The sequence below is a fragment of the Bidens hawaiensis genome, unplaced genomic scaffold, assembly GCF_021521415.1.
Source record: "Bidens hawaiensis isolate Kalapana, Puna unplaced genomic scaffold, B.hawaiensis_p1.1 tig00052073_1, whole genome shotgun sequence".
In the NCBI taxonomy this organism is placed as follows: domain Eukaryota; kingdom Viridiplantae; phylum Streptophyta; class Magnoliopsida; order Asterales; family Asteraceae; genus Bidens; species Bidens hawaiensis.
The window spans coordinates 31,342-53,818 of NW_027499331.1; the positions used below are offsets into that span (position 1 = coordinate 31,342).

Consider the following 22,477-nt stretch of genomic DNA (forward strand, 5'->3'; position numbering starts at 1 on the left):
AATATTATTACATGTGTTCCTTAATGAGTTTAGGTTTTTCTTTTCAAAGTTCATGGTAGTTATTACTTATTTTGGTTTCATTTCGGTTTTTGGTTTTTATTCGATTTAATTTTTATAAAATTGTTTCGTTTCGATTTTTTTTATTTTAGTTTCGTTTTAGATGGGTTTAACTTTATTCAGTTTTGCGTTTCAGTTTTTACAGTTACTGTTTTTTATTCGGTTTCATATTTATCGATTTTAATTTTTTAGTTTCATTTTGGTTTTTGTTTTAATTTTATTAGTATTTGGTTTTATTTTGGTTTTCGGTTTTGGTTTGTTTTAGTTTTTTTTTTAAATTTAGTTTCATTTCAATTTGTATTTAGTTTGTTTAGTGTTTGGTTTTAGTGTTTAGAAAAATGAAAGAATATGGAAGATTCACAATTAAGTGAAAGATTCACATGAGTTTCAACTTTCAAGTGAGTTAAAGTCATTAAAGCTATATATATATATATATATATATATATATATATATATATATATATATATATTATCTTCATAACCATCAATAATTAATAATTCACATTTGGTAGAAAGCATTTCAAAAGCTAAAAACATTGTATGTGTTACCTTTCATTTTTCTTCTTAGTCTTCAAGTGTGTTATTTCAATTTTTATTTACGAAATGGGTCATTTTAGAAATATTTCGATTTGATTTGACTCGGGTCAAAATGGGTCATTTTAAAAGGGTATCAGTTTAGTTCCGGTCAACGAGTCAATATAAAAAGATATCAATTCCGTTCGGGTTTCAACAGGTCTTTTTAAAATCGTATCGATTTGGTTAGGGTTATACCGCGACAATTTTTATAGATATCGATTTGGTTCGGGTTGAAATGGTTCATTCTCAAAACGTATCGATTTGATTATGGTAAAAAAATTTTTTGATAAAGGTCTCGATTTAGTTATGGTTCTTAAATGTGCTTTGAACGTGCTTTAGTTTGTTAGGATGCAAGACTTTTCACATGAAATATAAAAGCACTTTTCGTAGTCAGTTAGTCACTATTGTTGTTAGATTGGTGTATGAATGTTAATGACATCAACTATGTTCCCGGTCTAGGAAGAAAAGAAGCCTGAATTATTCTTGGATGCTATCAGGAATCTTTCCTGAATGCTTATTTTTGATTTGCTTGCTTTCCAGACTAATGTTAGTAAGTTTGTTTGTTTTATATTAATATTATTTTTCTAAGTTTTTGAAGTTTATGTTTTAAACTTTTAAATTTTCTTCATAAAATTCTACTATGCAAAATCATTCTTCGAAAGTTTATGTATTTCAGTACTTTGTTTGCGGATGAATATGAATCGTAATTAAAAATCATGTTGCTGTCTCAAAAAATATATTAAAAAATAACTTGTCGTTTGAAATTATATAGGTTTTCACTTGACGATTTCTATATTTCCGCCCGTGTGCATGCACGGGTCAATAACCTAGTAGTAAATACATAGACCAAAAATCTTAAAAAATGGTACCGTTGCCGAAAATGCTCGGACGGTAGCGGTACTATAGGCAAAATTTCGGTAAAATACTAGTACCATACCGAACCGATCCTGAATTCTTAAAGAGTTGGTATTGAATTCGTGCCGAAACTACCCGTTTCAATACCAGCACCAATGAAAATGAAGATATATTGTAATTATCAGTATTTTTTTTCATTATACCTTCTATTTATTTGACAATGTTAATCGATTGTAGGGCGGGCAGTGTGTCTAGCTCGGACCACCCGAGCTCTCGGCCCCTCCTTATAATTATCCATTCATCTTTATATTCGATGGATTAACATACAATAACCATCCAAGAAAATATTCTTTTTTAAAAAAAATATCAGCATGAGGCTTTGTTAATATTATGGAATCCTACAAACAAAGTAACAAAATAGTAACAAGTAAGATCAGATAAAATTAGCTTTGCTAAATATTTGATTTAAAAGTATCCACAATGGTGACTCACAGTCCCCTCTCGCCATCTCTCTATTTGATATGCTAAAAGCGGTCTATAAAAACTTAACCTAACCCAAACACTCTAATTTTAAATTTATAAACCCAAACTCTCCTAATGCTAGACCACTAGACAAGCAAGTGTACCTATCGACTATAGTAAAGCCTAATAAAGTTCAGGATATTAAACCCTATAGGACACTAGCGACACCTAAACTAGACTCTGACTAAGAACTTAATGGTTTTACTGATTAAACAATTGACTAATTAAACTAACACTGGCACCGGCACACTTCAACTCGATTATCTAGACAAACTCAAAGATAGGAGAAGCATTACCTAGGTTTAGAATCCTACTTGTGAATCTTGGATCTCTCTCGGTTATGGAATCTATGATGGAACTGGGATCTTAGAATATGACACCCTTAAACAACCTAGTGGATCCCTGATCATTCTCTAGGTGTGACCTAAAAGGAAACTCTAAGGGGCGTGTAAATTACCGGTTAGTGAGATTACATGTCAGTCTCTCCAACAATGCTAAAATACCCTAGAAGATTGATTACTTGTCAGTCTCACTATCTCAACACACCCTAAAGTGCAAAGTAACCTAATAACAATCAATAAGACACGAGTAGGCAATCAAACTATGGACAACCTAGGAAAACCTCCTGTCATAAAGTTAAACCTAAAATCCTAATCCCACAAACAAACCTGACTATCTATCACTTTTCATCTATCTAGATAAGTAGAATATAAAGGTCTAACAAATCACCAACTAGTGTTCCTATGGATTATAACGTCTAGCAAAATCATAAAATAATCACAAACACACAGTAAGCGACCTAGATATGCATCTATAACTTAAAGACATTCAATAAGATACATGCAGAACAAAGATCAATAATAAATCAAAACTAGATGCTCTAACACATCAGATCAGTTATAAAAAGGTTCTTTACTTTAGTATTAATCAAAAAATAAAATCCACAAACCAAGAAATCACCGCAAAATCACAAAGTAATTATCAAAAACCCATGTAGCTAGGTGGTTTAGCCAAAAAATCATACTCAAGAACAAACCAAATAATGAATTCATGACAAAACAATAAATTCAAACCAAAAAATAATAATGTTTGGATGAGTAGACGTTAATCTTAAACGCTCTCTATACTCGAACTAACATGTGCTTGCTTCCCTCTCCTTGCGGCTGCTCTTCTCCTCCTAATAAAAAAAATCCTTTCAATTCTAACAAGGGTAACCCCTGTGTCGAAACTCGAAAACAGCCGCCAACTATATCACCGAATGAATCCCTGTATGCGGTCGCGTCCCTTTTTGGTGGGCCCTCAAGTCACATTTCACACCGTCATTTGTTTCAAATGGGCTTCAGCATTACTTATATGGGCTTTTAAAAAACCCATAATAATAAGTGAATGAATAAAAGAATACGTCAACCAAGACGATGGAATCCGATTATTTTAAACATGAAATTGATTGATTGTCTCAAGAGTAAAAGGAATTAAATGAATTGTTTGGTTTGCACTTTACACGTTCTTCCATTTTTGTGAATATGCAAACCTCTTAAAATATTAATAATTGTTATTAAACTCATCATTCATTGCCACATATAGTTGACATTCTTATACTTTACTTCGTCTGTTATTGAATTCATATGAATATTAATTAACATTGAATCTAGCTTAGTTAGCCACCATTTAATTCCTTTTAAACTCTTGCAAATCATTTTAAGCGCATAATTACTTCATCGTGCAAAATCCAAATATGAACAAATTAGGCGAATTATTTGATAAAAACAATCTTGTAGTTACTCAAAGGTGTATGAAACAATTATAATATTTATATAAAACTAGGTTAGATCTCGTGTTACACACGGACGAAAAATATATAAAACTTCATATACATATGCGTGTGTGTGTGCGCACGCGCGTGCGTGCACGTGTGTGTTATATACATTTTAACAAATTGTAAACGTTACATAATCTAGCATTATTATTATAAGGTATCATCATATTCTTATTTTAATTAATAGAACCCAACATACGAAGAAAAATAGAAAAAATAAAAATTTAAAACATAATTCTAAGTTATGCCACATATTTCTAACTTATACCAAGAAACAAAAAAAAACATATTAGTTAAAACTTTATCATCTACTGAAGCCATATATTGTAAATTATGAAACGTAAACATTTAGATGTTGTAACATAAGTTGTGTTTTATATAAACTATTTTTATTGAAATTATAAAACATTTAAGTACACAACATAACAAATGCTAAAAATATGAATATAACAATGAGATATAATTATAATTTTTATTGAACCACGTGTTTAATAAAGCAACAATATAATCCAAACCTTAAGACTTAAACCAGCATTTCAATCCAAGCATTCAGTCCAAACGTTCATAAATAACTTCCTAAAATTCAAAAAAAAAAAATAAAATAACAAAGTTTCAAAATTTAAAAAAATAACAATGAAAACAATTACTTGTCTTTATTACTCAATAAATGATGATTATAAGAGTTTATTTTGAAATTTTCTTCAATTTAGGAGTTAATGTTTAAAATTAGTATTTAATTTAACATGTGGAAATTATATAAATGAAAAATTGATGAGTTAAAAACCTACGTGGACATACTAGTTGAATGCTATGTGAAAATCTTGTATTGCTTTAATAGTATAGTAAAATTTAGCCCATATCACTATCCAACTTGCCAAAAACCTCTCAACCGTTCCACCCTCTCCACTAGAACATGTCTTCATGTCAAGGACGGTCTGTAGCCAAGGATTTTTGTCTCGAAAACCAACAATGTCCAAACAACTTGTGGAATTGAAAACATATACTAGAGTCTAAGCCATGACAAAAACTGTTAAACCGGTTGAAGAGGTAGGTCCCAGCAGAGCCCAGTTGGTCCCGCAAGACTCACCTTGAACAGGGACGTCTGCGCAAAGGCCATCTGCTCCCGCAGGACCCACCATGCTCAGAGAACCTTACGCGCAGTACGCAAGCTGTACACGCAGGGAAAGCCTCCCAATGGTGAAGTACCCCGCCTGTTCCCGCAGTTGCGGATACAAGCCATCAGGGAAGGCTACCCGCAGACAGCAGGGCTACACGCACAAGACAATAGCTACTTCAGTAGTCACATGAAGGAATGAGCAAGGCGGGAACAATCCCGCCAAAATGAGCCAGTCCGTATGATTCTGAAAGATCTTTTGTACTATACCTACCAAGGTATGGATAGGACAGACAATCTGACCAGAACAGCCCATGAGCCAATCACAGGGTGACAGCTCACCGACAACAGTACGAGGAGGAGCACCCTCTAGTACTGTTTGTCACTATTAGCCGCTGCCTACTCACCAACTCTTACTGAGGGGCGTGCGCAGCCTACAGTTGGTGGAATAGTGTTACTGTTGGCCGTAACCTATAAACCAACCAGCATGGCCTGCGTATAATCCACAGTAGGTGGGACGTGCATAATCTACAGTTGGTGGAATAGTGCAGCCGACTTTGTTACTGTTGGCCGTAACCTATCCAGCAACCAGTATGGCCTGTGCATAGTCCACTGTTGGTAGAACAGGAATACTATTCAGCTGGCTGTACCTTCTAGGAAACCTACCTTCGGCTATAAATACTCCAACATCTTGGAATGGTAAGATCATCTGCTATCCTGTTATCTAGCAATCTCTTAATATACACTTATATTCAGAGCAATCTAGTCTGATTCTCACACCGGAGGGTGGTCACAAGGAGGAACCCCCCCCCCTTCTCAGTGACGAGCTTACGGTGTTTGTTTTGCAGGTCCCCTGAAGAACAACCGTCTCTGTTGGACCTCATTCTCGTGAGAAACATTACTTAACCCCCAGATTATCTATAATCTGCACCGGGTCACTTAGTGTTTTTCTTCATTGGCGCCATCCGTGCATAAAAGCTAGAACCAATTTAGTTTTTTCAAATTTTCTGAAGAAATGGTTAACGTTACTCCGGTCCAAAGGCCAGTAACCGACCAAGAAACCCCGGTAACAACCCCAGCAACTGGGGGGAACACCGGCGGTTATACAATCCTTACGAACACTACCCCGACTACCCAAGCCGGGGCAAGTGCAGTAAATATTCCACTGGGGTTCACCGATACCCAGCTGGAAAAACGAACGAGGGTCCCTCGCCAAACACTAGATCAAGTGAAGGCGTGGGCCGAAGCACGTCAGAAAGAGTTCCAAGCTGAATTGGACGAACGCTTGCGTTCAGTTCAACAGGCTGACGAATTCGGCAGTACTCGCCAACACCTCATTATGAACAGCGAGGGCGAGTACTCAGACGACGAGAGGGAGGAGTCCGATACCGACGCAAACCCTCGCCATAAGGCGAAAGGGAAGCGTAAGGAAACGGACTCCCAGCCAAAAAGGAATTTTGGGGAAGCCTTTAAACCAACAAATGCGGAGAGAAACCCGCGTGACTTCTCCAAAACCTTTAGACCAACTGCTACGCATGCAGGAAAGTCAAAATTTGCAAGGGACATTGCGGAAGCAATCGCCCCGAGAAGTGCCAAACAAAGGTCCAACATTGGCACTTATGATGGTCTATCCGACCCAGACGACCATTTGAACAGGTTCATTGCGGGGGCTACCGTCAGTAACTGGACGGAACCCACGTGGTGTTACATGTTCCAGATGACTCTGGTCGGAGCAGCCAGGGCATGGTTCGATCGTTTACCGGTCCACCACATATATGACTGGGCGGACTTTCAGAACAAGTTCAGCCAGCACTTCAGCCAGCAGAGGAAGTATACTGAAGAGCAGTGGACGATCCTCAACTGCGTTAGAGAGGAGGATGAATCTTTACTAGACTTCATCACCCGCTTCAACTCCAAGAAGCTGAGTCTGGGCAACATAAGTGAAGATCTTGTTCGCGCCGCTTTCATCCAGGGCGCCGAGTACCCAGAGCTTATCCGCACATTGACGGGTAAGGACGGCATGCCATCCACATGGGATGCCATCATGACGGCAGCCAAGCGCTTTGCCGAGACGGAGAAGCAGCTGGGAAGAGATCTTCCCCAGAGTACACACCTCTACACGCAGAGGACAAGGGAGAACAACGTTAGGACCGCCCGGCAGAACAAAAAGAGGCGGCTAGGTATTTGGCGGTCAAGGGTAAACTTTGACACCTCATCCAGCTCTCGCCCTCTTGTTGGCGGAAGGGACAACACACACCCTTCAAACCGAAAACACCGGTGGACGCCACTCACCAAGAGCGTCACGGAGATATTTGCCACGGAAAAATTGCCATGGCCAAAAGCCCCATTGATCCGGCAGAAACCTAATGCGGATCAAAGCAAATCCTGTGATTTCCACGGGACAAAGGGTCATGGTACTGAAGAGTGCACATCCTTGAAGGATATTGTTGAGACATTTGTCAAGGATGGAAGACTTGCACATCTCGTGGCATCAATCAAGAAGGGAGGAATGAATGACAACCGGTACAGAGGTAACGGGCGAAAGCCCGTCGACATCAGCATCAACATGGTTCATGGCAAGGTCAGAGGAAGAAAAAGACGAGTGATAGAACCATGCGCGTGGAAGGAAGCTGAGGTGCGCTTCCCGCGAGTGCCAGGAGGCCCCAGCAAAGAAGGCCCCATCGTCATCAAAAGCCAGCTGGGGCATTACATCACTTCCCGCACTCTTGCTGACAACGGCGCTTCGTCAACAGTGATGTACAGGCAGTTCTTTGACAAGCTGGATGATGAAGACAAAGAACGCTTGGAAACGGTCTACGCTTCAATGGAAGGGTTTGACGGCAGTACAGAAACCCCCTGGGTATCCTATCTTTCCCCGTTACTCTTACCGATGGGAATCATTCACGCACAGAAGACGTGGATTTTGTCGTGATGAAAAAGCCACACCACACGTACGACATCCTATTCGGAAGAGACGGGATGGCAAGATTCAACGCCGTGGTATCTTCAGTCCACGGCATGATGGGATGGCCAACAGCTGAGGGTGTAGCGATGATCACTGGCATTCCCCAGGTATGCATCGCATCTGTCTCATCTAAACCCAAACCGAAAATGGCTAAACCAACCATCACCGAACCGGAAAAATGGGCCTTCAATGGCAAATACCCCGACCAGGCCGTTACCATTGGACCAACAATCGTTGATCCCACCCGCACCTTACTCAAACGCTTACTGCAGAAAAACGCTGACATCTTTGCATGGGCACCAGCTGACATGACTGGTGTACCCCGAAGTAAGGCGGAGCATAAGCTCAAGTGCGATCCGGCTGTTACGCCAGTCGTACAAAAGCGCAGAGTAATGGGGCCTGAACAAACTAACGCGTGTAGAACCCAAGTCAAGGAACTCCTTGACGCAGGCATCGTACGCGTTAGTAGATATCAAACATGGGTTGCAAATCCCGTAATGGTACCGAAGAATGACAAACAATGGCGCATGTGCATAGATTTCAAAGATTTGAACAAAGCATGCCCCAAAGATTGTTATCCGTTACCAGAAATTGATCTTAAGGTGGATTCGTTGGCACCATTTCGCCTTAAATGCTTCTTGGATGCGTATAAGGGGTACCATTAAATCCACATGGCCGTAGATGACCAGGACAAAACCGCATTTCGGACGCCCGATGGTACATTTTGTTATAAAATGATGCCATTCGGACTTAAGAATGCAGGGTCCACGTACCAACGACTGATGGACAAAGAGTTTCATGCCCAAATCGGGAGAAACTTGGAAGTCTATATGGATGATTTGGTCATCAAAAGCCCCGAGCCAGAAGCGATGTTGAAAGACATTGAAGAAACTTTCAACACGCTCAGAAAGATAAACATGAAGCTCAACCCGAGCAAGTGTTCATTTGGGATGGAAGAAGGGAAGTTCTTGGGAGTCATTGTTACTAAAGATGGCTTCAGAGCGAACCCTGAAAAGGTCGAAGCCATTGTTAAAATGGAATCACCTACCACCATCAAACAGGCTCAGACACTGAATGGACGACTAGTCGCACTTAATCGCTTTTTGGCAAACCATGCGGATAAGTCGTTTCCTTTCGTGTCAACATTGAGAAACTGCTTAAAGAAAACGCACTTCCGCTGGACACCAGAAGCGGAAGCAGCTTTTCAGAAGATTCGGTCACGCCTGATCGAACTCCCAACACTTACAGCACCACAAGCGGGAGAGGAGTTAATCCTATACCTTTCCGCAACAGATAGAGCAACCGGGGCACTCCTGCTAATAGAACGAAAAGGCATCCAGATGCCAATCTATTATGTTAGCCGTGTACTAACAGACGTAGAAACCCGGTACTCTACCCTCGAAAAATTAGTCTTAGCACTTATACACGCTTCACGCAGGTTAAGACGATATTTCCAGGGCCACCCAATCACCATTCTCACCAACTTCAAACTCTCAAACGTTCTAGGCAAACCCGAATTATCGGGACGTCTAGCCAAATGGGCAATTGAATTGGGAGAATATGCAATTAAGTACAAGCCAAGACCAGCCATAAAAGGCCAGGTCCTGGCCGATTTTATTGCAGAAGTCCCCGCTTCGCGGGAGAAAGAGTGCCAGGAGGAGGCTCAACCCTCCCCAGCACAGGACATCAATGATGTCTGGCGACTCTACACTGATGGAGCAGCCAGTAACGAGGGTTCAGGCGCAGGGTTAAAATTAACCAACCCAGCAGGCCAAGAATATACTTACGCTATTCGGTTGGATTTTCCAAGTACGAATAACGAAGCCGAATATGAAGCATTCTTGGCCGGATTGAGAATTGCGCGTAAGATGGGAGTGAAAAACTTGGAAGCCCACGTGGATTCCATGCTGGTGGCCAACCAAATAAATGGGACGTACACGGCTGTGAACGACACAATGGCCCTGTACCTTGCCCAGGCAAAAACCCTTATGCGTGATTTTAATGATTGTAAAGTCATACACGTCAAGCGCAGCGAAAACAAATCTGCGGATGCGTTAAGCAAGCTTGCATCACTAGCCTTCACCCACTTGGGAAAGGACATCCGCATTGAACTCCTCGAAGCACCATCAGTCCCGCACAAGGAAATTTGTGTCTTCCAAACCGGTACAGAAACGTGGATGACACCAATAATAAATTACCTTGCAGCAGGAACACTACCAGAGTCAAAAACACAGGCAAGAAAACTACGCTGTAAAGCACTGAATTATCAACTCATCGATGACACCCTTTACAGACGTAACTTTCTTGGCCCACTCTTAAGATGCGTGGACAACCAAGATGCTGACTACCTCTTGAGGGAAGTACACGAAGGCATCTGTGGAGTTCACGCAGGTCCCCGCGCTGTTGTGGCTAAGCTGAACAATGCGGGATACTTTTGGCCGGGGATGCATATGGATGCACTGGCATACACCAGAAAATGCAGGTCTTGCCAGCTTTACGCACCCAACACGCATCGCCCGAAGAATGAACTTGTTCCAGTCACTTCTTCGTGGCCATTTCAGAAGTGGGCCATCGATGTGACAGGCCCATTTCCCACAGCAGCAGGAAATGTTCAGTTCCTAGTGGTAGCAATCGACTACTTCACCAAGTGGATAGAAGCAAAACCTTTAGCCCAAACAACCGCAAAACATATCAAAAAATTTATTTGGGAATTTATTATTTGTCGTTTTGGACTTCCACAGAATTTGGTGAGCGATAACGGCACCAACTTTGCTGACAAGAAGCTACAGCAGTGGCTGAAAGAACTTCAAATCACCCACACCTTTACCTCAGTGGCACACCCGCAAGGTAATGGTGAGGTGGAAAGAGCAAACAAGAGCATCGTCGATGGCATAAAAAAAAGACTCTTGGAACACAGATCCGGCTGGGTGGACGAGCTTCCGCACGTCCTTTGGGCAAACAGAACGCTGAAAAAGGCCAGTACGGGGGAAACCCCGTTCAGTCTCACTTATGGCACTGAAGCCATGGTCCCGGTCGAAATTGGTTTACCCTCACCAAGGGTCTTGATCCAGCTAGAAGACAATGATGCGGAAAGACGGTTAGACCTTATGCTAACCGAGGAACGCAGAGACTTGGCCGCAGTGCGTGAAGAGAATTACAAACGACAAATGCAAAAGTACTACAACACGCGGGTAAAACTCTGCAACTTCAGTATAGGAGACTACATACTGCGTAACAACGAGGCTTCAAACCAAGAGCGCCCAGGAAAGCTGGCCCCGGTCTGGGAAGGGCCATACATTATCAAAGAAGTCCTGGGAAAAGGCGCATACCGGCTTGAAAGGCTCGATGGTACTCCCATCCCAAGAACATGGAATGGAGCTCAATTACGCAAATGTTATATGTAGATCAATTCCAAACTTGTAAAGAAAAGGCCTAGAGCCACTTCTAATGGAAATGATTCTCCTTTCACAATGTGTTGATAACTTTACCTTTATACTTATGAACTTCCCACATTAGTGCCGGTATTCACCGCATAAATGGGGGAAGAAGTAAGTCGTTACGTGTGGAAGGCGGCAAAACCCGCATAAACAACGCTAAAAATAAGGAAAACCTACACGCAGGTCAGATGTAAGTAAAGTTTAGCCATCCTTGTAAGTGCAAGTGACGGTCTTACCCGCACAATCACGAACAAGGAAGCAAAACTTCAACTTATCTACCACGTTCAAAGGTTAACTTATACTAAAAAAAAAAAATAAAGAAAACCTACACGCAGGTCAGATGTAAGTAAAGTTTAGCCATCTATGTAAGTGCAAGTGACGGTCTTACCCGCACAATCACGAACAAGGAAGCAAAACTTCAACCTATCATCTACCACGTTCAAAGGTTAACTTATACTAAAAAAGGATGAGGAAAACCTACACGCAGGTCAGATATGGGTAAAGTTTAGCCATCCTACCAAGTGCAAGTGCCGATCCTATCCGCACACTCACAAAGGGGGAAGCAAAACTTCAACCTACTGTCAACCACATTCAAGGTTAACTTATTCTAAACACTTGGGAAATCGCTAATTTAAACTAAGTATGCAAGTCATATAAGGTTTATAAAGAAATGAACCCAAAGGAAATAACAGTCTTATCCACAAAAAGATTTGTATTTCAAAAGATATATTACAAGAATGGCCGGGTAACTACCCGCCTACAAAACAAAATCTAGTCTATCCTAGCAGCGGGAAGGGATCTTCAGAATCAAGCTTCAGGACCACTTCCACTTGGACCCGCCCCATCAGTAGAGCGTGGCGGTTCAAGGAAAGCCTTGAGGATAGCAAGTCCATCATCAGCAGCAGCGACTTCCTTCACCTTCTCCACCACCGGATGCGGAAAGGCGGCATATTGGTTCACCGCTTGGTCATATGCAGCTTCGGTGTCCACATCGAACAAAGGGAAGTTGGAAGGCGGGAAGCCTCTCTCAACGAACCCTAGACCAAGCAGGAAGCCGGCCTTTTCCCCATCCTCATGAGAAGCGTTGAGGGCTGCGCTCATGGCATCATCGTAAGTAGTCTCTGAGAAGACCCGATGCACAACCTACAAAAAAAGATACAAGTGTCAAACACCTTTTCTATGAACAAAGGAAAGCGTGAAGACGTAAAGCTAAACATACCTGAGACAACGCTTCTCGAAGAAGCCATTCCTTGGCAACCAGAGCTTCTTTAAGGGCGGCTTGAGCTTGGGTGCAGGCGCGTTCGGCTTCGCTTTTGTTAAGGTTGGCAAGTAGCACATCCTTTGCGGCAGCTTCTTCGACGCCCTTAAGCTTCCGCTCGGTATGGTCAAGCACGCCCCTCTGGTCCAAGATCTCCTGGAGCTTCTTGGCATCTTCCATCGCCAAGGCATCATGAGCACGTTGAAGAGCCTCTAATTTGGCCTTGAGCTCCTCGTTCTCCATGCGTAAAGGCTCAGCAACGGCTTCAGCCTTGGTGGCCCTCTCGGTCGCGTTCCTCGCAGTCTCCTTAGCTAGCCGAAGCTGTTCGTTAACAGCTTGGGCAGCCTTGGAGCGGGCCTCGAGTCGCGCTTGAACCTCAACCTCGAGGGCCTTGAAGGCCTTCTCCTTCTCCGCAGCCACTGCGGTTAGTTTTTGGTTCTCCTCCCGGAGAGCACGCGCCTGAGATACTTCTTTAACGCGAGCTGCTTTCAACTTGTCGTTTTCACGACAAAGCAGCTCGACGCGTGGCTGCATCCGGGCCAGGAGAACCCGAAGCTCGTTGGTTAGCCTACCCTCCTGGTAGCTAACCATGGCTTCCCCCAACGCACCATGGGGGGCAGCGTGGCGAGCCCAGTCCACGCACTCCACAGGTGTGCGAAGGGTTGTTCCTCGGCGAATGTTCCATCTTGGAGCATACACTTCATTGGAATCCGACACTGCAAAAGAAACAAAGCAGTTAGGAAAAGATGATAAAAAATGCATAAAGGCCAAAAGAACCCTACGCACCTGTAGGGTCGATCACAGGCCGATAGCCACCGAACCCATCACCTGAACCTAAGGGAAATCCATCCAAAAGGTCAGGCAGATGGGAAGGTAACAAAGATTGGCGATAAGCCCCGCGCGTAACTGAAGGTTCGGCCGTCGAGGCCGATGGCGGAGGCGGCATGGTTTCCGCCGCAGTCGATGGCGGAGGCATGGTGTCCGCCGCGGTCGCCGCCGCGGAGTCAGCAGCAACAGTAACCGCCGGCTCGGTGAAGGATGCTGTAAAAATCGCACTCACCGCCGGCGGTGACGTCATCTCGGCTGGAACAGTCGGCTCAAAGGAGTGAGCAACTGGACCAGCGGAAGCAGGCGCAGGCGCCTGGGTCGACGCCTCAGCTAGGCTGACCGAGCCTACCGTCATTGGCGGAGAGGTACTCCTCTCCGCCAAACCCTGGAATGCGTCAACATCCACGCCTGCACAAAGAAGACAAGTGTTTTAACAATAAATTTATGAAGTATGATAAATCTACAAAGATAAGGATGTTTGTACTTACGGGTTTTCTTGAGCCTGAACGTACGGACGGGCGGAGACGAACCCGATGGAGCCGGTCTCTTGATGCCGGTAACAGTCGTAGTCGTTGGTCCTCCGGAGGTAACAGTCGTAGCCTCCGGAGCAGTGGTCTTCTCACCACCGGGGTTCCCCGCCACCTCTTCACTACCTGACTCGGTGTCAGATAGAATCACTGGATCGGCTGTGGAGGCCGCCTTCTCCTTCCCTTTACCGCCGGCAGCCTTCTTCTTCCGCACCAACGAAGGACCATCTGCGGATTCCTCAGAAGAAGACGGGATGTCAGGAATTCCAACAGCGGGTACAGCATTGAGGGGTTGAGGATGGAATAGCGCCTTACCTGGCCGCCGGTGGCTCAGGATCTCGTGGCCTAAGGGATAGACCTCCACGAACCGATCCGCCATTTGTTCCAGGATGGGCAACTCGTTCTCGTCTAGAGCACGAGTACCCATCCGCGCAGGACCGTCAGCTTCCCGCGGGTACAGGAGCGACTCCAAGTCGTTCCCCTCTGAAAGAAAATAAACAGTTAGAAGATAAACTCGTATAAGCAAAAAGAAACGGAGCATACCGTAAGGGATAGAGTTCGAACCATATTCGAGGACGATCGGGATTTTATGCGCATCAGCCTCTTTCCACACTCGGCTCATCCCCAACATCACCATCCCGGACTCCGGAAACCGGAAAACCGGAGATTGAACCCGGGATATCTTCGAGAACCATTCCGCCTCCTGGTAGTTGGTGGCGTGAATGCTCGGAATTGCTTGGCCATTTTTAAACTTCATGGCGATGGGGATGGCGCGGGCAGAAATGTAGAAGAACTCCCGCTTCCACGAACGGAGACTGCGCTCGGTTGCACAAATCTTCAAACCCTTGATACGGGTTGTCAGGGTATACCACCCCTGGATGCACCTCCAAGTGTAGAAGGTCATCAGGCGGTCAACATGGGGCTCGAGGCCCAAAATCCGGCACACCCACTCGAAATGGCGAATCTTGGCGATCGCCATGGGGTGCAACTCGGTCAGATGAACACCGTGCCTCTCAAGGACACGGTAAACAAACTTTGTCAATGGGAACCTAAGATTCCCATAGACAAAGAATGCTGCATAAACCCCGATCTTGCCGATGGGGGCATCGTACACGGTCTGATGGGGTTCAGGAAACTCAGGCTCGAAAGGATCGAGCATGAACTTCCTAACAACATACCGGTACTGATCGCCGGGCAGAGCACACTGGCACTCACCAGCAGTACTCTTGTCATCGGCCGAAGACTCAAGATCACGAGAAGACATTTTGCAGAAAGAAGAAAGCGATTTCGGGAAAATGCTTGCCTGAAAAGGGGAGTATTTGCCGGAAATCGCTAAGAAGAAGAAGAGAAGGGTGAAGGTGTGGATTGCAAAGAGCCCTCTCCCCCTCTATATACTAATCGCAATTAATGCGATGAATTTAATGCGGAGGAGAGAGAAATCGAAGGTGCAATGAAACTATGACACGTGGCAAAAAGCAGGCTGTCAACAGCTGTTGACAGGACGCGTACCATTAATTTCGCGGCCACGCGCCCGAAAAATCGCGCCCACGCGCCTGAAAAAGCGTCTGGAATGACCATGTACTGTCACGTCACCATAACTTCCTGCACGTCCTGACACAGTCAGAAGAAACCGTCGCACGACGTTTCAGATGTTTGGACTGTTCCTATCTTTCCACCAACTCTTCGAATTTCGAAATTCAAAATTCAAAAAAGATTCAAAAGTAAGCGGGAAAACACCCCTTACCTTGGCAAACAAGTAACCGTAAGACGGATGCGGGTACAGTGTTAAGGCAAAACCCTTCACATACCTAGCACCCGCAGGGAATCGAAACCAAGAATACCTTGGCAACCAAGTAACCATAAGCCGGGTGCGGGTACAGTGTTAAGGCAAAACCCTTCACATACCTAGCACCCGCAGGGAATTGAAGCCAAGAATACCTTGGCAACCAAGTAACTATAAGACAGGTGCGGGTACAGTGTTAAGGCAAAACCCTTCACATACCTAGCACCCGCAGGGAATGGACCCCAGTACCTTGGAAGTAAAGTAACCGTAAGACGAGCGCGGGTAGTGTTAAGGCAAAACCCTTCACATACCTAGCGCCCCGCAGAGAATTGAAACCAAGAAGGATCTTCTGGGCAATGCTTGCGGATAGAGGAATAATATCCCCGCATAACGGGAACGTCGAGAATTATATTGTTTGAAACTCCATGATGGAATTGGTGGTCTTAGCATAATTGATCACTATGTTGAAAACCAACAGAACCCCATGGAGACTATATACAAGTAAGACTCAACGCTCCTGACTTGCGAGAAGGTTACATACCTAACCGCATCATACCCAAAGATCAAGCAAAAAAATCGGGAATTTTTGCAAGTGACATTAGGAAACCCGCGGGAAGAATCCCCACGGAGAACCTTAAAACTAAAAACCCTTTTCAAAACCCCTTGCTTAAAGTCCAAAAGTTCACCTCACTTTATTAAACATTCATGAGAAGAACATTGGACTGGGGGGACTTGAAGAGGTAGGTCCCAGCAGAGCCCAGTTGGTCCCGCAAGACTCACCTTGAACAGGGACGTCTGCGCAAAGGCCATCTGCTCCCGCAGGACCCACAATGCTCAGAGAACCTTACGCGCAGTACGCAAGCTGTACACGCAGGGAAAGCCTCCCAATGGTGAAGTACCCCGCCTGTTCCCGCAGTTGCGGATTCAAGCCATCAGGGAAGGCTACCCGCAGACAGCAGGGCTACACGCACAAGACAATAGCTACTTCAGTAGTCACATGAAGGAATGAGCAAGGCGGGAACAATCCCGCCAAAATGAGCCAGTCCGTATGATTCTGAAAGATCTTTTGTACTATACCTACCAAGGTATGGATAGGACAGACAATCTGACCAGAACAGCCCATGAGCCAATCACAGGGTGACAGCTCACCGACAACAGTACGAGGAGGAGCACCCTCTAGTACTGTTTGTCACTATTAGCCGCTGCCTACTCACCAACTCTTACTGAGGGGCGTGCGCAGCCTACAGTTGGTGGAATAGTGTTACTGTTGGCCGTAACCTATAAACCAACCAGCATGGCCTGCGTATAATCCACAGTAGGTGGGACGTGCATAATCTACAGTTGGTGGAATAGTGCAGCCGACTTTGTTACTGTTGGCCGTAACCTATCCAGCAACCAGTATGGCCTGTGCATAGTCCACTGTTGGTAGAACAGGAATACTATTCAGCTGGCTGTACCTTCTAGGAAACCTACCTTCGGCTATAAATACTCCAACATCTTGGAATGGTAAGATCATCTGCTATCCTGTTATCTAGCAATCTCTTAATATACACTTATATTCAGAGCAATCTAGTCTGATTCTCACACCGGAGGGTGGTCACAAGGAGGAACCCCCCCCCCCTTCTCAGTGACGAGCTTACGGTGTTTGTTTTGCAGGTCCCCTGAAGAACAACCGTCTCTATTGGACCTCATTCTCGTGGGAAACATTACTTAACCCCCAGTATCTATAATCTGCACCGGGTCACTTAGTGTTTCTTCACCGGTTAATATATTTCTTACATGAAACATTACATATGTACAACATATTGTCCAATACTATGGTTAAAACATTAAATTAAAGTTTGGCCTTTGGGTAGTATAAACTGTCACACACGTAACGTAACCATTCAAATGGTGGAAGCACTAAAACCAACTTTACCTGCACCCCATTTGGCCCATGCCCATTTTAACCACAATTTGACCACTTTGTTTACTATTTTATGAAACCATCTGCATTTGTTATTCAAAAGGGTAAGCAATCACACACTACACTGAGGGGACCAAATTTGGACTTTGTGTTTGTTGCTTCCTAACAGTCCAAAATGTTGGAACCATGGGTAACACCCAACTATCAAACCAAAATATCTCCCATATTAAAAAACCCCTTTTATTATTATTATTATTATTATTATTATTATTATTATTATTATTTCTTCTCTCAACCTCCATACAAATTTGAGTCTAACCTTCTTGTAATATGTGGAATGGAAGTGATGTTTATGGTCAGCCATTTAACACCATTACAGGTTCTTACTTTTCAACTTCTTTTAATCTTATTGTAATTGTTATGAATAACAGTGCGAACGAGCCGAGCTGCTTGTGAGCTACCTGAGATCGGATCAAGAAAATTACATGAAACGAGCCGAGCCTAAGATAAAAGCTTGTTTAGCTATCAAGCCCGAGCTCGAGCCTTACACGGGCCATAACGAGGCTTGTGTATATGGGTGGACGAAATGGTGTTCCCGCCCATCTTTCACCATTCTTCCCGATCCTCCAGCCCGCCGAGACCGTTACTTCTTTGTTTTTTCATGGATTCGACATCATCAACCCTCTCCGGATGCTTTTTGCCTCGGTACCAACCACCATGGAGTGGTGTTCACACCGGTACCGATCAATACCGGTCCCGTCCAGAGCCCAGTCCACCCACCCTAACTTTTACCTCTTTTGAACTTCTATGTATTAATTTCACACTGCATAGCCAAGCTCAAGCAGAGCTTTGCCTTGTTTAAGGTACTACACGAGCTTGCGTTGAGCTTAGGCTCGTTTAAAGTTTTTCTCAAAAATGTATAAAATAATTAAAACCATATAAATATCAATTAACAAAATAATAAACAACCCTGTCCCAAGCTTGAAAAACTGACTCACGAACCCAGCTCGAGCTTTAGAAACGGAGTTCGAAACAAGCAGAGCCTGAACCCTCGTAAGTCAAAAACAAGCGGAGCTCGAGCTTTAGAAAAAGTGCTCGAAACAAGCCAAGCCCCGAGCTAGAACCTGGTCGAGATCGGGCTCGACTGGGATAAGTAACACCCTTAGTTATGAATGTGTATTTTGTTGCAGGTGGAGTAATGAGAAACACTGGAAACATGCTATTTACTGCTACTCAATGGCAAGAACTAGAGAGGCAAACAACAATCTACAAGTACATAATGGCTTCAATCCGTGTTCCACCTCATCTCCTCATATCTTTATCCACTCAACCCAACAGTAGTTTCACTTATTCTCCTTTTATTTCTAATATAAAATGGTTATCACCAACTGTTTGTTAAAATGCTTGTTTGAAAATTTACTTGTGCGTTTGGTAGGGATGGGTATGGGTTTGAGATTCTCAAACGGGTCGGACCCGGAGCCGTGGAGGTGTAGAAGAACAGATGGTAAAAAATGGAGGTGTACTAAAGAAGTGGCTCCGGATCAAAAGTACTGCGAGCGCCACGCCCGCAAGACCCGATCACGTTCAAGAAAGCCTGTGGAAACTACCCACACCAAAGCGAATCAACAAACCAAGTGAGTGTAATCGGTAAAAATGTCAAATTGGTATGCACAATTATACTAGGGGTGTGTATGGGTCGGTATTTTGCTCAAACTGGACCAAAAACTGAAAATTCGGTTTTTGGGTTTTCTTAAAATCACTGTTTCAGTTTTTTTTGTTTTGTTTTTCACAATGGGTTTGGTTTGGTTTTGATTTTTCTGTTTGGTCATTTGGGTCGAAAAATAAAGTCTGAAATAATGAATTTGGGCCTACTTTTTATTTGTTAACTAGTGATTAGTTCATAATTACATATTTACATATCCAGACCTAAAAATTTTGGGTTACTTCATTTATAATCCATGAATTCAATAACAAAAGTTGGTTTTTCAGTTTTTACGAGTTCAGTTTGGTTTTTTATACATGTAAAACCGAAACTGAACCGAAAATTTGGTTTTTAAAGAAAATAAATCAAATTGTGGATTTTGGATTGGGTTCGGTTGTTTCAGTTACCAATCTAATTATTCGGTTTCATACACCCCCCTAAATTAAACATTCTGTATTTTTTTTTTTTAATTTTAGTTGCTGCATATCTTGTTTTGGATGAAGGTGCAGTGATTGGTTGATGAGGAATGCCGGTGTCCCTATGCATCAGCTGAACAACCAGTTTCAGCAACCAATGCAGTCACTAATAGGAGGATCAAAACGGGACCCGATTTGGGAGCAAGAATGTTCTCTCAGTCTATCAATGAAATCTGATGATAATGAGATGGAATTTGATAATAAGAGTTTTCAAATGGCTGTTGGAATGTTGAGTGATGGTGAGAGAAATGGGTGTGAAGATGTGTTCAAACCAAATCAGCATTGGCTGAACCAGGCTTCGTGGGTGTGCTTGGGTTCTGGTTCGGGTTCAGGGTCCGCACCTGGTGGGCCATTAGGTGAAGCATTGTGCCTGAGGATAATGAGTACTCGAAATGAGCCATCGTTTGATGGCTGTAGACCACATGGTTGAGGTGCATTTGTGGGATGATATTTTAGAAGCAGCTAACTGATCATGTTGTAGTAGACATTTGTTTTTTATTTGGTTGCCATTAGAGGATTTCACATGTCTTAGTTTCGTGTTAATGTAGTAAATGATCACAAGTCACACTGAGATATGTGAGTTTTGTTCAAGCTAGGATCTTGATATCTTGAAAACTTTTAGATCCAATCTTAATATTTTCATATTTTTTGTTCAGCATATTATTTAGTTTTCTTTTGAAATTTTCAGCAAAGATATGAAGTTTGAATTTCATTCATAATGTATGTAGAGTTTGATCCTAAATTGGCCCCGGACCCCTGGTCCAACAGATTGTGGGCTAACTTAGAGAGGCCCATAAAAACCCGACGTGGAGTAGCCTTCAGGCTTCATATATGGAGAATTTGAGTTTATGGCGAGCATTTTGTGGGCTAACTTGGGCTTAGAAACGGTTGGACCAGCCAACCAGGGCCAATTTAGAGACGCACCTCTACCATGTAGTTCTTAACTTCATCACTTCTCTATCGTTACCATAGCAGTACCTTCCCCAACACCACATTGCCACCACCAATACCATAGTAGTCGTTGTTGCCCCACCTCCACCATTGCCATTTCAGTGACATAAAGTTTTACTTTTCTTTCATGACGTTTAATATACAAAGTATTATATGATTTTTAGCATACTAGTACAATGTGTCCATTTAATCTACGTTATAACAAACTAAGTCAAATCAATTAAATAAAACTCATATCAAAATGTAAATAACAATACCTTATCGCAACTGTATAGAATTTGTATAAAACCTTATATACTAAAAATAATAAGAAAAACTTAATTAATAACTTATATTAAGAGTAGAAACATAATAATAATAATAATAATAATAATAATAATAATAATAATAATAATAATAATAATAATAATAATAATAATAATGAAATCAAAAGGGTGCCATCCATCCAAATAGTACTTTTTTAATTGCCAATTCTCTTAAATGATGGCTGTACTTGCCTACTTGGGCCGTAATCTAGCATATCTCTTCGAAACAACATGGGACGACCCAAAAGAGTCCACCAAAATCGATATGTGCAAGGCACATCTATATTTGAGCTTACTTTTCATGAACACTAGGGGAAATAATGACCATCAGACTTAACGCTATGGGGCGTGGTGGGCTTCAAACACCGCCGGGGGGGGGCGCGGTTAGGTGGGGCGCAGTGGGCTTCAAACACCGCCGGGGGCGCGGTTTGGTGGGGCGCGGAGGGGGGAGCGGTGGAGGGGACGCTGGGCGCGGAAGGGAGGTGGGGGGGGGGGGGCACCCCAACGGTCAAATTTATATCCGTTTAAAAAAAATTAGAATTAACATTTCTATAGAAATTCAAACATTTTTCTCAATTTTACTCAAACAACTTTTATCTTCACATCAAATTTAACCATCTTCACACCAAATTTAACAATCTTCACAACTTTCATCTTCACACCAAATCATGAATCCTAACTCGAACCCAAACCCGAACCCGAACACGAGCTCAAGCTCAACACCAAACCCAAACCAGAATCAAAACCCGTGGGATTCGAGTTGTATGTGGTGGGCTAGTTTGCTCGCAAATAACGTCGACCTTAGCAACCTGTTCTATGCAAACCAACAACGACCGATGATTCCTCCACCATGCCACCGTTTACCCCCGATATGTTCTTTTGGGCGCCAATGTCGTATACGTCCTCGCAAGTACCACAAACCCAAATACCCGAAACACAAGTACCCGAAACGCAAATCCGGCATCCAAAAAGAAGTCATAGAAAAAAGAACCCGGGTGACGTTCGAACAACCGAAAAGGTCGAACGACAAATGTGGGAAGCGAACGAGGAAATGGCGTTAGCGTTAGCGTGGATCGACTCTTCCGAAGACTCGATTCAAGGTATATTATAAAAATATTTATATGTTTTCCATGTTATATTTTTTGTTTACTAATATTAAGCTTTTATATGAATCGAAGGTGACGACAAACATTAGCCGGTGTTTTAGGTACAAATACGCACCAAGTTCTTTGCTTTAATGGGTCGAGGAGAGTATCGCGGGAATGATTCCGTCTACAACAAATGGAAGTCATTACGCACAAAAATAACCGACTTTACAGACGTTCACACCCGCGTTGTGAACAACAGAAAAAGCGGCATGAGCGATGCCGATGTGTTGGAGGCATGCTTAAAACAATAC

The 22,477-nt window shown here is 43.2% G+C and overlaps 1 protein-coding gene across 1 annotated transcript; it reads left to right on the top strand.

The window, feature by feature from the left end:
* The first annotated feature begins 17,968 nt into the window (after positions 1-17,968).
* Positions 17,969-20,541, top strand: LOC143599362 (growth-regulating factor 8-like). The gene is made up of 4 exons (XM_077077338.1): positions 17,969-18,023; positions 18,835-18,981; positions 19,080-19,278; positions 19,850-20,541. The coding sequence occupies exons 1-4, from the start codon at positions 17,975-17,977 to the stop codon at positions 20,250-20,252; spliced, it is 798 nt and encodes a 265-aa protein (XP_076933453.1). The 5' UTR covers positions 17,969-17,974; the 3' UTR covers positions 20,253-20,541.
* Positions 20,542-22,477: the final 1,936 nt, after the last annotated feature.

What these genes read in the sequence shown, in the direction of transcription:
- LOC143599362 (XM_077077338.1), top strand. Translation starts at nt 17,975, where the DNA reads ATGTGGAATGGAAGTGATGTTTATGGTCAGCCATTTAACACCATTACA. An exon ending in GCCATTTAACACCATTACAG is followed by an intron (nt 18,024 to 18,834) that starts GTTCTTACTTTT and finishes ATTTTGTTGCAG; the next exon opens with GTGGAGTAATGAGAAACACT. An exon ending in TTTATCCACTCAACCCAACA is followed by an intron (nt 18,982 to 19,079) that starts GTAGTTTCACTT and finishes TGCGTTTGGTAG; the next exon opens with GGATGGGTATGGGTTTGAGA.